The 14,601-nt window shown below is 39.3% G+C and overlaps 1 protein-coding gene across 2 annotated transcripts in view; it reads right to left on the minus strand.

The window, feature by feature from the left end:
• Nucleotides 1-7,551: 7,551 nt before the first annotated feature.
• The window catches only part of LOC124798461 (BTB/POZ domain-containing protein 6-like), an 83,546-nt gene continuing 76,496 nt past the window's right edge, over nucleotides 7,552-14,601 (minus strand). For both annotated transcript variants that reach the window (XM_047261888.1, XM_047261889.1), the window contains 3 exons: nucleotides 9,343-9,508; nucleotides 8,597-8,985; nucleotides 7,552-8,493 (listed from right to left, as the gene is read on the minus strand). In XM_047261888.1, the coding sequence (XP_047117844.1) occupies nucleotides 8,128-8,493; nucleotides 8,597-8,985; nucleotides 9,343-9,508 (921 nt within the window). In that variant the 3' untranslated portion in view covers nucleotides 7,552-8,127. The remainder of the gene's footprint in view (nucleotides 8,494-8,596; nucleotides 8,986-9,342; nucleotides 9,509-14,601) is intronic.

The raw sequence follows: 14,601 nt of genomic DNA on the forward strand, positions 1-14,601 counted from the left end.
AAGGGAAATGTATCTGACAGCAAGAAAGAGTAGTGACCCAGAAACTATCAAAAATTATAAAAACTACTGTGTTATATTAAGAAAAGTTGTTAAAAAATCCAGGAGTATGTGTATCATGTCTGAAATCAGCAACTCTGATAATAAAATTAAAACAATTTGGAATATTATTAAAAGAGAAACAGGTCAACCAAGAGCAGAGGAAGACAGTATTACCATCAAATTGAATGAAAACTTTACGAACAAAAAGTCAGAAGTTGAAAATATTTTTAATAATCATTTTCTAAATGTTGTGGATATAGTAGGATCCGCGTATTCATTAGAAGATGCTAGGCTGTTAATGGAAGAGGCCATACCTATGCAATTTGATACAATTGAAATCTCACCCACTTCTCCCTCTGAAATTGGGAAAATAATAAACTTGCTTAAAAGCAAAAACTCACATGGAATTGATGGCATTTCCAGCAAAATACTAAAAGCTTGTTCTCAACAGATAAGTAAGATTCTCAGCCACCTGTGTAATAGCTCTCTGGAACAGGGCATTTTCCCTGATAGACTGAAATATGCTATTGTTATACCTTTGCATAAAAAGGGGGATAGATCTGATGTCAACAATTACCGTCCAATCTCCCTTCTAACAGCTTTATCCAAAATTTTTGAGAAAGTAATGTATTCAAGAGTAGCTTCACATATCTGTAAAAATGAAGTACTAACAAAATGTCAGTTTGGTTTCCAGAAAGGTTTTTCAACAGAAAATGCCATATATGCTTTCACCAGTCAAATTTTGAATGATCTGAATAACCGAACACCACCCATTGGGATTTTTTGTGATCTCTCAAAGGCTTTTGATTGTGTAAATCATGAAATTCTGCTAGACAAGCTCAAGTATTGTGGCATGAGTGGGACAGTGCACAAATGGTTTAATTCGTACCTAACTGGAAGAGTGCAGAAAGTTGAAATAAGTAGTTCTCGTAACATGCAAAAATCAGCACATTCCTCAAACTGGGGAACTATCAAGAATGGGGTTCCACAAGGGTCAGTCTTGGGTCCTTTGTTGTTCTTAATATATATTAATGACTTGCCATTCTATATTCATGAAGAGGCCAAGTTAGTTCTCTTTGCTGATGATACAAGTATAGTAATCACACCTGAGAAACAAGAATTAACTGATGAAATTGTCAATACTGTCTTTCAGAAAATTACTAAGTGGTTCCTTGTAAACGGACTCTCACTGAATTTTGATAAGACACAGTACATACAGTTCCGTACAGGGAATGGTATGACGCCATTAATAAATATAGACCTTAATCAGAAGCATATAGCTAAGGTAGAATATTCCAAATTTTTAGGTGTGTCCATTGATGAGAGATTAAATTGGAAGAAACACATTGATGATCTGCTGAAACGTTTGAGTTCAGCTACTTATGCAATAAGGGTCATTGCAAATTTTGGTGATAAACATCTTAGTAAATTAGCTTATTACGCCTATTTTCACTCATTGCTTTCATATGGCATCATATTTTGGGGGAATTCATCACTGAGGAATAAAGTATTTATTACACAAAAGCGTGTAATCAGAATAATAGCTGGAGTCCACCCAAGATCATCCTGCAGACATTTATTTAAGGATCTAGGGATATTCACAGTAGCTTCTCAGTATATATACTCTCTTATGAAATTTGTTATTAACAACCAAACCCAATTCAAAAGTAATAGCAGTGTGCATAACTAAAATACTAGGAGAAAGGATGATCTTCACTATTCAAGATTAAATCTAACTTTGGCACAGAAAGGGGTGAATTATACTGGCACTAAAGTCTTTGGTCACTTACCAAATAGTATCAAAAGTCTGACAGATAACCAACAAGTATTTAAGAAGAAATTAAAAGAATTTCTGAATGACAACTCCTTCTACTCCATAGAGGAATTTTTAGATATAAATTAAGAAAAAAAATAAAAAAAAATAAAAAAACACAAAAAAATAAAGTTGTTATATTAACTTAAGTATGTTGTTAAATTAACCTAATTATGTCATGTATTAGAAAATTTGACTCGTTCCACATCATTACGAAATATTGTATTTATGATCCATGGAACTAGTATTAACCTAATCTAAACCTAACCTAACCTAATCTGGGAATTTGTAGTATTCTAGGACTCCCCCAACTAGTCAGTGGTGCACTACACAAAGGAAGCAGCTACTTGTAATGTGCACATAATGTTTTTTAGGCTAGGCAGTAGTTTGAGGTACTCTGATGAACACTCGCCAGTTGGTATGCAGCAAGGAAAGTTGTACTGCATTCAGAGTAGACACACTTTTGGTCAAAATTTTAACAGTCAACTGTTGAAGTATTCATAATGAACTCCCCAGGAAAGTTCTTGGAACCGAGAGCCGATGAAACCCAAAATAGAAAGCTCCGAGATATTTAGGGAGTCTTGGAACGTATATTGAAGAGACAGATTAGAGACCATAGGAGGGTGTGTGTTCATTGCAGTAGACTTGGATGTCTATGGATTAGTTGTGTGTGTGTGCGTGTGTGTGGGGGGGGTGGGGGGGGGGGGTGTACAGACAGACAGTTGGCAAAATACTTTTGAACATGTTTTCGAAAACTATCTCAAACAGCCAGCTCGACATCTTAGACCTTGCGGCTACAAATAGGCCGTGGATTGGCGATCATGATGTCATTGTAACAACTATTGCTATGAAAGTTATAAATCAGTCAAGAAGACTAGGAGAGAGTTTTTGCTACATAGAACAGATAATCAGTTCTCAGCATCTCACTTAGAGAGTGAATTGATGTTCAAGCAGATTGTAAATCACAGTTTGGAGACTTATGCAGCTACGAAGTGGATAAGGAATGGAAAAGACCCACTATGGTTTAATAACAAAATCTGGAAGATACTGATGAAGCAGTGGCTATTGCACTCTATGCTCAAAAGAAAACACACAAAATGATGACAAGGAAAGGTTAGTAGAGATTCATGCATGTCAAACGATCTATGCATGAAGCATACAACAACTGCCACAATCATCCCTTAGCAAAAGATCTGGTAGAAAACCCGAGAAAATTCTAGTCCTACGTAAAGTCGCTAAGCGCTTCGAAGGCTTTGATTCAGTCCTGCATGGAAGCTAAAGCTAGCAAAACAAAAGCTGAAGTTTTAAATTCTGCTAACAAGAAATTGTTCACCCTCATACAAACATGCGTCATTTGACCATCAGACAGACTCCCATTTGGATACATAGTAATAAGGACCCCTGGCGCGTAGAAACAACTGAAAGATTTGAAAGCACATAAGTCACAGGTCCGGATAGAATCCCAATTCAGTTTTACAATGAGAACTCTACAACACTGGCCCATTACCTAGCTTGCATTAATCAAGAATCTCTCACCCAGCACTAAGTCCCAGCTGACAGGGAAAAGGCGCAGGTGACTCATGTATATAAGAAGGGTAAAACAACAGAGCCGCAAAATTACTTCTTCAGTTTGCTGCAGAACCCTTGAACATACTCCCAGTTTCGTATATAATACTTTCTTGAGACTGAGAAGCGTATCTCCATGAATCAGCATGGTTTTAGACAGCATCGCTCGTGCAAAAAACTAAGCTTTTACTTTTCTCAAGTGATACACTGTGAACTGTGAATGAAGGGCAACAGGCAGTATGTTTTCTGGATTTCCAGAAAGCATTTGGCAGGCTGTTAACGAAGATATGAGCATATGAAATAAGTTCACAGATATGTGAGTAACTTGAAGACTTCTTAAGTAATAGAACCCAATATGCTATCCTCGATGGTGAATGTCCATCAGACACACAGGTATCATCGGGAGTGCCATAGGGAAGTGTGATAGGACCACTGTTCTCAATATACGTAAATGATTTGTGGCAGACAGGGTTGGCAGAAATCTGTGTGCAGTGGGGTGTTGAAGTTGAGCGACGCAGTGGGGTGTTGAAGTTGAGCGACTGTTATAAGATACAAGATGACTTAGACAAAATTTCTAGTTATTTTGATGAATCACAGCCAGCTCTAAATGTAGAAAAATATTATGTTGATGCAGATGAGTAGGAAAAACAAACCTGTAATGTTCAGAGTATTCTGTCTGACACAATCATGTCATCTGGGCATAACGTTGTAAAGCAATATGAAATGGAATGAGCATGTGAGAACTGCAGGGAAGGCAAATGGTCAACTTCAGTTTATCGGAAGAATTTTAGGAAAGTGTGATCCATCTGTAAAGGAGACCACATATAGGATGCTGATGCAACCTATTCTTGAGTACTGCTCGAGTGGGATCTGTATCAGGTTGTATTAAAGGATGACATCATAGCAATTCAGAGGAAGACTGCTAAATTTGTTAGTGGTAGGTTTGAACAACATGTAAGTGTTAAGAGATGCTTCGGGAACCCCTGCAGAGAAGGCGATGTTCTTCTCGAGGAACACTATTTAGAAAATTTAGACAGCCAGGATTTGAAGCTGAATGCCGAATGTTTCTACTGCCGCCAACATACACTGCACGTAAAGAACAGAATGATACGATACAATAAATTAGGGCTCATATGGAGGCATATAGACAGTTCTTCCCTGTTTTCCGTTTTTCTATTTGCGAGTGGAACCAGAAAGGAAATGACTATTAGTGGTACAGTGTACCATGCACCATATGCTGGCTTGTTGGATATCTATGTAGATGCAGAAATGTAACAGCACTCAAAAGAACAATACCTTGTGTCAACACCACACAATTGCATGAAAATGTGAAAATTACCCTTAAGAAATACTACATAACACAGAACTCACAAGCACCATCACACTGCAACCAATCCACCCAAAATACATAATCACAACATATATGAGACCAGTTATATAAATTTCAGGAAACCCCAGACCCACCACATGGCCAAATGCGTATATATAAAAAAGGGTACCACTGATCTCATTCGACATGGAAAACATGTACATCCATCCCCATCACAGGAATAATAGAAATAATGTGTGTGCTAGAGAACAAAACTACTTCCAGTTTCAGGATGAATATTAACTGCAAAGTGACAAACTACCCCTGCGATTCCCACTACCAGGAACCTTGGCCAACATTTTAAAAATCATATACTGGTACAGAAAATAGTTGAATTCACCCTTGAACAAGAAAAAGACCCACTAAATTTTCTTGGGATGAAAATAATAAAGGAAAGCGACAAACATTCTTTCAAAATATACAGAAAACAAACATCCACAGGCACCTCCAACCATCCCAGCAACCAAAAGCTAGCTGCTCTAAGGCACATCTTACGCAGTATAAACAAGTTTCCACTGAACAAGAAAAATGCGTACAATCTACATCTACACTCTACAATCTATCTTACTGTTTGGTGGACAGTGCCTTCTGTACCAGTGTCATTTTCCCGTTATGAAAGGTTCATAATGAGAATGATTGCTAATAAACTTCTGGGTGGGCCCATATCTAATTTTATGTTCCTGGTCTCATTTGCAAGAATTGAACCATAAAATAGCTAGAAACAATGGATTTGATACACATGTAGTACACTGACTAAATCAAAAATAAAACCACAGAAAAAAACGCAACATATAAACTCCAAGCCCCTAAGTTACACATAAACAATGGCAACATACAGAAGGCTTCCATAAAACATACAAAACTAGACAACTGACAATTAAGAGGGACAATTTCCAGGGAGCAGGAATGTACAAAGTTGTGATGCAGCCACTGTGGTCGAACTGTGAATTGCAACTATGTCTGACAGGTTTAGCTATCTGGTGTGTGTGGGGAAGAGTAAGGACGGGTGGCACTGCTGTGGGAGCATGCACGTATGTGGTGGGGATAGTGTACGGGTGGCGGGAGGGGGGGGGGGGGGGGGGGGGCTGCCAGTACATAGACAAAATTATACTGTGCTAGAATTTGAGCAGGGAAGAGGACAGGTACTGTGTCGGTCACAGAGGCTAGGAGACTTTAGGGTATATTGCAGGGAGAGTTGCCACCTGTGCAATTCAGAAATGTTGGTGTTGGTACGAAGGATCCAGATGACAAAAGCCATGAAGCAGTCACTGAACTGTAGCACATCATGTTGGGCAGCCATACATGCGGACAGACAGCTTGTTAGTTGTCACACACCCACACAAAGAAAGCAGCACAGTAGTTGCAGCTTAGTTTGTAGATCACATGACTGCTTTCATAGATAGTCCTGCCTTAGATGGGACAGATGTGTCGTTGACCTGGAAGGTGGTGGGGGAGGATCCATAGGACAGGTCTTGCATCTAGGTCTATTGCAGAGATATGAGGCAAGGGATTGGGAAGAGAGGTGGAGTACACACAGACAAGGACACTGCGCATGTTCAGTGGGTGATGGAATATCACTGTGGGAGGTGTGGGCAGGGCAGTGTAGTGGGTGGGACATTTCTCATTTCAGGGCATTACAAGAGGTATTTCAAACCCTGGCAGAGAATGTGATTCCATTGCTTTGGTCTTGGATAGTACTAAGGAAAGTAGGGCTCCTTGTGGCTGTGCAGTGGGTATGTGGGAGGTGGTAGATGACTCGAGAGACAAGACATGGAAGAAATGTTTCTGAACAATGTTGGGAGGGTAATTTCAGTATGTGAAGGTATTGGTGAGACCCTCAGTAATTTGGATAGGACTGGTCCTCACTGCAGATGCAATGGCCACATGTGGCTAGGCTGTTCCCACTCCAGTGCTACACAGCTTTCTATTTCGCCAACACACCCACAATCTCTTTCCCCTTCTCTACTTTTCTCCTATCTCCCCCACCACCCAACTGCCCTACATGGTCCCCACCACATACCTGCATGCTCCCAAAAGCAGCACTATACCAGATTGATGTTCCTGCCAGGTGGAGTAGCAGTCTGGCCACAGTGGCTGGAGACAATAGTCGTGTGTGTTTTCTATTTCAGAAGGTGTTTTGGCCGAAAGCTCAAATGTATAGCAAACTTTTCATTGTGCCTGTCTGCAACTCTATGTCTCCTTATATGGTAAGTAGCAATCTATCCTTTTCATAATATTGTTGTTATTCCACCTTGTACTTTCCACACTTTTTAAAACATAGCATAAAGTGAGAGTGTGTTTGTATTCTTAGTGCTGTCACGCTGAAAATTCAAATGACAGAAAGCCAAACAACAGTTCTGTAGAGCAGCATCTACAAACTCTGCAAGTAGAATTTCGAATTATCATCAAATTATAGAGAAATTTATCGTGAAAATAGTTTTTTTTATCAACATGCAATTCTTCAACAATGATCATTTGACACAAAAAGGAACCACTGTATTTGTTCACTGCTTGTTGCTAGATTAATTACTTTTTTAAGTAACATTTCTGTATTTAGATTGTTTAAATTTGTTAAATTAACACTACATGCCATGTGAGGACTTGAACCAAGGCTGTCCTTCATGGGTAATGCTCTTCCAAAATAGCCCCTGAAAATACTTCAGAGACAGATTCAAAGTTTCAATCTGCCCGAAATCCTCGAGTGCACTTTCATAAGCTCAGTTGGAAGAACACTGCCTGCAAAAGACAGGGACACAAGTATATAGCCAGGTATGTGTTTTCCTTTACTATGGTACTGCAATTCCTGAGCTTATAATTGATAGCGCAGTTTCACTTGCCATGCTGAAGTAAGTTTACGTTCAACAATGTCAGTGGTTTTGCTTTCCATGGGGTTGGAAATTCTTATACATGACAGGTTTCTCCATACACACCTCAGCTGTCCTATTTGTGGCACAAACTAAATGTGTACAATTGCTAACAACACAATGACAGTATATGCTTACACACTGTAGTCTTTTTTTAAAATCTATGACTGACCAATACAGCATACAAAAAAAGTTAATTAATAACTAAAACAGAAAAGGCTTTGCTTTACTCAAATGTTGTGTAAACAATTGACAGTCTCCTTGTAATTGTGTAAGGCGACTACAGGATCAATGAAAATTAAATTCTAAATTCAACTGTAATCATTACTTTACATATGATGCTGTTATAAGGTATAATGGCTTGAGTCACTGTGACACACAAATTAAGTTCCACTTGTACCTCGTAAATAGAATCTTCTTCTATTGATTTTGTACCTTTTACTGACTTAACACAAGAACACTGTATCCTGAGGCACTCAGTATGTGAACACAATTGATTTTATTATACCTTCCCTAACAGAATCAATGTCAGGTCCTACACAAAAATTAAATAGCACTGAACCACACACAATGCGTCTATCACCTGTCCCCATTGGATACCTTCCCATTTTGTTGAGGACAACCCCAACTCTGTAAATTTTATTCCTCTGAATATACACTGGGCGGTCAAATGTAATCTCAACAAGTGAGGCGTAAGAAACTCGTGAAGTGACATGCGTGTAAGTCAGTCGACTGCCATCAGAATCGAGGAGGTGTGCGTAAATGACCTCTGTGTAAGATTCGTGCAACTGTGGGCCATCATATCGGAATGGTGGCGGTGGTGGACATATCTGTGTAGGAACCTGCCAACAAAATAAAGAATTGTAATTTACAAATTTAGTTTTTCAGTAATTTTGACAATTAAAAGAACTATACACAGTGTGAGTAGAAATAAATCCCAAGTACCTGAACTCCGAGCACACAGATATTTCTGTCGACAGTGAAGGATACTGAGCAGTCCAGATTGCTGGTATTATAGCCATGTGGCTGAGGTGAAATATTTCGTAAGCAATAGTATTTCTGACCTTCTCGGGCTTCTCCTGGAAGCTGAATAATGTGCTTATCTTCACCTGCCGGTCGTTTCCTTGGTACACTGCATGTGGAAAAGCTTTCAGGAAGAGTAACTTTTGTTGCTGTCTTAGAAGATATATTCATTAGAATGGCAAAACTTTCATCTTTAGTTAGAAGGGGTGAAAGTGCTGGGCCTTCTGCAAATTCTGCTGGGGTAAGTGTTAAAAACCGTATTTTTCCAATAGCAGAACCGAGCACACTTCGCATGGATTTGATATCAACACCTGAAAATGGAGGACAATGACAGTTAATCTGATGCACAGCACGAGCCTACTGCATGATACTGTAATTGTTGAGTAGATACAAATACAGATACCAAAAACAAATCTTTATACATAAATGCAGTAAGAAGGATTTTTATGCTTAATCTCATTCCCCTACTTGTCTACACAAATAATAAGAAAATGAAAAGTATAGACATTTAAAGTGACTTCTTTTACATTCAAAACAAACAATTACTATAAACAGCTATTCAGATCTGCCTCCTGTAATTAATTCCCAGACTAGCAAGAAAACAACAAGATTATGTAAAAACATGATTGCCCAGTAGTAATAAGGAATTTAATTTGAGACATTCTTACCTCGACGAGAGCACTCCGCTGCTGCCCAGCGTTGTACTGCTTCGAACAATTCAAGTTCTGAATTTATAGACAGTTCTTCTTGATCAAGAATTGTCTCTAACGTTGAAACTTCAATGTCTTCAAAACTTCCTTCACGCAGGACAGCTTCTGTTTCAGAGCAAATTATCTGTGGTTGTAAGAGAAATTGTACCAGAATAAAAGCTTCACATCAATACATATACCACACATATTAATTAGCTTCAGGCATAAGGACTGTTATGTACTTTTTATGACAAGAAAATGGAAACCCCCCCCCCCCCCCCCTACACACACACACACACACTTTACTGAGTGCAAACACTTGATGCTGGAAACCAAACTTGTTCTACAACAACAACAACAACAACAACAACAACAAAAAGCACAGTTTGTTTCTTTTCTTTCTTCCGCCTTAAATATGGAACTGTTCTGGAAAATGACATACTTTCCTTTTCATCTAACTCATTAAAGGGTACAAATATGATAATGGAAAGTTTTTAGTGGAATATAAATAATGGAAGGACTAAGGAAGGTAACAACTGTATAACTGAGGTGTCAATAAGCACATAAACAACACTGAAAACATAGCTAACCTTTCAGATGATGTCCTTCAAAACTAATTAGTGTTCCTTTCAGTTTAACAACTGTATCAGAGAAGCATAAAAATTATGAAATTCCTGATCAAAGGTATTGATAAGATTGTGTAAAAGCATTTAAAGTTAAAGATGAAACTACAAGAAAGATATTTTTATGAAGCAAATAAATAAATAAATGAATTTATCTCAGTCTGAAAAAGTAAAAAGCTACAAATAATAATAACAGGATATTTGACTGAATGAATCAATGGCAAAAAGAATTAAGTCATTTTTTCTTAATTTTCAGGGGGTAAGAAACTGTTCTGTGGTAAATTACTAGACTGGTAAGGTTCAATAGCATATGAATAGCAGCTATTTTCTTTTAATTGATATTTTACCATGCCAAAGCCAGAAGGAATGACAAAGTGTGAAACTTACATTTTTGTTATGTGGTATGCCACATGTCCACCCATTTTTCAGAGATACTTTTATTTTGTAATAATGAGGCTACCACGAAAAAAATACATAATTTTTTGTTTCATGTAATTTCCATATATTCCTTAGGAGTATAAACTTAGTCCAGACTTCATGTTTTACTAACGTATTATTTTTGTCCCATCATGTGTTGGTATGTAGTTCTCAACTGATGATACACATAACAAAGTCTTGATGTAAAGGATTGCATGTTAAGGGAAAATTCTGCATGAAACCAAATGTCAGTTCCAGTTCCAGTTGATACGTTACTTCTGCTGGAATGCTACTCTGCCTATTACACTACAGGGTTTGTATAAAAAGTAATGAGACTGAGCTTGGGAATCAAAATTTATTGTAGATATCACTACAACCACTTAGTACTTGAAGTCAACAACCCACTGCATGCAATATTTCCATGCTTCAAACGCTGAGTCTGGGATGGCCTTCAAAGCCCTCTTTGTGGCGGCTTAGACCTCCTCCAGGGTCCCATGACGGTGTCCTTTCAGGGAAGTTTTTAGTTTGGGGAACAAAACAAAATGTCTCGGGGGGGCCACATCAGGACTGTACGGGGGCTGGGGATTTATTGGAATCCCTTTCTTGGCCAGCTAGCTTGCCATCATGAAGCAGGTGTGACACGGTGTGTTGTCATGATGCAGCTTCCAGTCATCAGTGATGGCTAGCCTCACGCGATGGACCTGGCTATCAGTCTCTTGAACACTCTGCAATAAAAAGCACTGTTGACAATTTGATCTTGGGCACATACTCATGATGAACCATGCCCCCGACATCGAAAAATACAATCAGGATAATGGCTAGCCTCACGCGATGGACCCGGCTATCAGTCTCTTGAACACTCTGCAATAAAAAGCACTGTTGACAATTTGATCTTCGGCACATACTCGTGATGAACCATGCCCCTGACATCGAAAAATACAATCAGGATGGCTTTCACCTCATGCGAGCCTATTTTGGACGTGGGGGTACTGTTGTGTGGCTGGCTTTCACCTCATGCGAGCCTATTTTGGACGTGGGGGTACTGTTGTGTGGCATTCAGCACTCATGCGCTTGCTTTGTCTCCGGGCTGTACTGAAACACACAGGTTTTGTCTCGGGTGCTAATGCTATCTAAAAATCCCAGATCAGCTTCAAGGCTCTGGAGACTGTCTTGGCAGGTGTCCCCATGTGCTTGCTTTTGAGTGTCTGACAAAATCTTCGGGACGATCTTGGTGCAGATCTTCCTCATCGACAATTCTTAGGTGGTGGTGATGCACACTGTCATTTTATCAAATCCGAGGTCATTTCCTGTCATCCTGACACTCATCCGATGGTTGGTCTTGAATAACACACACACACACACACACACACACACACACGGTTGGTGTTTTTGTCAGTTTTGCTGGTTGATGGGAGGTCGGAGTGATCCTCGTCCTCAACGCTGTCCCGGCCCTCTTTAAAGCTCTTCAACCACCTGAAAACCTGGGTTTCTGACAGGCAATCATTGCCATAGTCTTGCCGACACATATCCAAAGTTTCCATACCTGATATTCCTAGTTTCACACAAAACGTGATGGTGTAACGTTGCTCAATTGTTTGCTGCATGTTGCACCACAACCGACGACTTTGCAATGCATCCACTCAATGCACGATGCTGCCAAGACAAGAACCTGTAGGCGATTGGCACGCCATGCATTCGGGGCCAGGCAACCCTCACCACCAATCCCGCCAGTACAGTCGCATCAGCAAAAAATCAGTCTCATTACTTTTTATACAAACCCTGCATTCTTGACACTATTTAAACTGATGCCTCTTCAGTGGTTTTACAGTTGGGGAATAAGAGCCACAGAAATGCCATTTCTTGTCAAAAATTCATTAATGTATATTTCCATGTAACAGGGAACTTTGTTGAACTCTACAATCCAGGTGTATCCAGTTAACCAATCTTTTTCCCGGGTCTGTCAAAAACTTCCTAATGTAAAGTTTGACTGACAATTTGTACTACAGGAACAAATTTTGTTTGTGGAGGTTCCCCTGACTATCAAATTCGGAATTGTTCATTTTCTTGCACTTGGGATGGGAGAGAGTCTTCAGGGTGCCACTCCTAAGTTTGGTGTTTTGTCTCAGGATCATATGATCTGATTTGTCACCTGTGTTAATGTGACATTAGTTCTGTCTAGCAGAAGATGGTCCAGAAGATAGAGATACATTCTTCAGACTTGCTTTTCTAAGATATGAGATTTTTGGGAATCATCTCTACATGTCCACATCCCATGTTAAAATTTTATAGATGCTAAACACATTCAGATTTTACTTGCTACCAATCAACAGTATGACCTCATAAAATACTTCGCTCTTTCTACAATGTCAGCTGTTCTTGAGGTTGACAATATTTCTGTGCAAGCATCATTTTCTATTTCTTGGTGGACCTGCTGAAAAGAACCTGTGCCCCCTGTACAAGGAATGATCTAAAGGGTGACACACGGGAGACGGACAGTTTTTAATGAAATAATACTCAGCCAACTTTAAAATTAATGAATGTTTATTTACACAAAATCAAAGCTCATTATTTGCCATTTTAGTTAAAGTTATTTGTGAAAAATAATGTCGTCAAGGTGATGTCCATCATTTTGAATGCAAGACTCAAGTCTCTTCTCAAAATCCTCCATCACATGGACTAAAATCTCTGCAGGGATAGCAGTAATTTCTTCAATGATTGCATTCTTCGACTCTTCCAAATTTCGTGGTTTGTGGATATAGGGACAGTTCTTAAGGTACCCCCACAGAAAAAAGTCATATACCGACAAGTCAGGAGACCTGGGAGGCCAAGGAACATTGCCAAAACATGAGATAATCCAGCCAGGAAACATGCGTCTAAGAACTGTCATTGAAGTGTTTGCGGTGTGCAATGTTGCCCCATCCTGCTGGAACCAAACACATTTTAAAGGGTTTCTTCGTCTTCTTAGTTCTGGTTTCAAGAATGTTTAAAGTTTACAAATGTAACAAGCCGAATTAACAGTAACTGTGGGCCCCATTCTCTTAAAAAAAATAAGGTCCAATAATCCCAACAGAGCGAAGAGCACACCACACTGTTACATTTTCTGAGTGTAGAGGATGCTTGGATACGGTGTGGATGCTCTGGAGCCCAGTAACGTAAGTTTTGCTTATTCACGGTCCTGTTTAAATGAAAATGAGCTTCATCACTCATCAATAAAATTTCATTTTCATTCGATCCCAAAATCACTTGCATTCTGTAAGCGAAGTCTTCTCATACAACAAAATCAGTTTCCTTAAGTTGTTGGACAATGAGCATTTTGTAGGGATGGAGTTTTAATTCTTTATGCAAAATTCGTCTAACTGATTCACGATTGATTCGTAACTCACTAGCATGACGTCTAGCTGACCGTCCTGGGGTTCTGACTGCCACTTGCCTTACCCTTTCAACATTTTCTAATGTTGTTACTCTGCGTCTCGGGCCAGGATGCTTCTTATCCGGTATGTTACCAGCTGATCTGAAGTTTTCCACTCATCTGAGGATTGTGTTAAGGCTCGGAACAGCTCTATGTCAACCAACATTAAATCGCGCACGAAACAATCGCTGCGTAGCAATAATAGACTCACCACTTTTCACGAAACTGTCATAGAAAAACACTCGAGGTTGCAAGTCCACTGCTCCATAGTGACTGAGTAAAGGAAATGGCGTCTTGTGTGGATCAGAACTATCCCCACCACGACCACCTCCCGCCCTGCGCCCTCAGTACTATGCAGTTCAAAACTGTCCATCTCCCATGTGTCACCCTGTATGTAAACCCATTGTAACTTTTCATACGTTACAGTTACAGTAGCAGTTTTGCTTAGCTCTGCATAATATCTGATTGCAGCATTGCTCATATTTTTCTAGCCCATATTCATAATGTACTTGATAAATGCAACTTCACTACAGATGCTCGTAACACTTCTGCACTCTGAATGGGAGACAATAGTATTAACAGTTCATGCACAGTGTTGCTACACTCGTTACTTTAACAAGTGCATCTATCTCGAATTTCCAGCTACCTCTTTTACAAATATCCTCTACAGATTTAACACCTCTTTAAGAATGACATATGTGGAAATTTCTTAAGCTTTTTCTCCTGTTCTTATCGTATAGATGAAACTGAAGATGAGAAAAATAGAAAGTCGTACTTGACATTTATTTA

The sequence above is a fragment of the Schistocerca piceifrons genome, chromosome 5 (genome assembly GCF_021461385.2).
Source record: "Schistocerca piceifrons isolate TAMUIC-IGC-003096 chromosome 5, iqSchPice1.1, whole genome shotgun sequence".
NCBI classification, from domain to species: Eukaryota; Metazoa; Arthropoda; class Insecta; order Orthoptera; family Acrididae; genus Schistocerca; species Schistocerca piceifrons.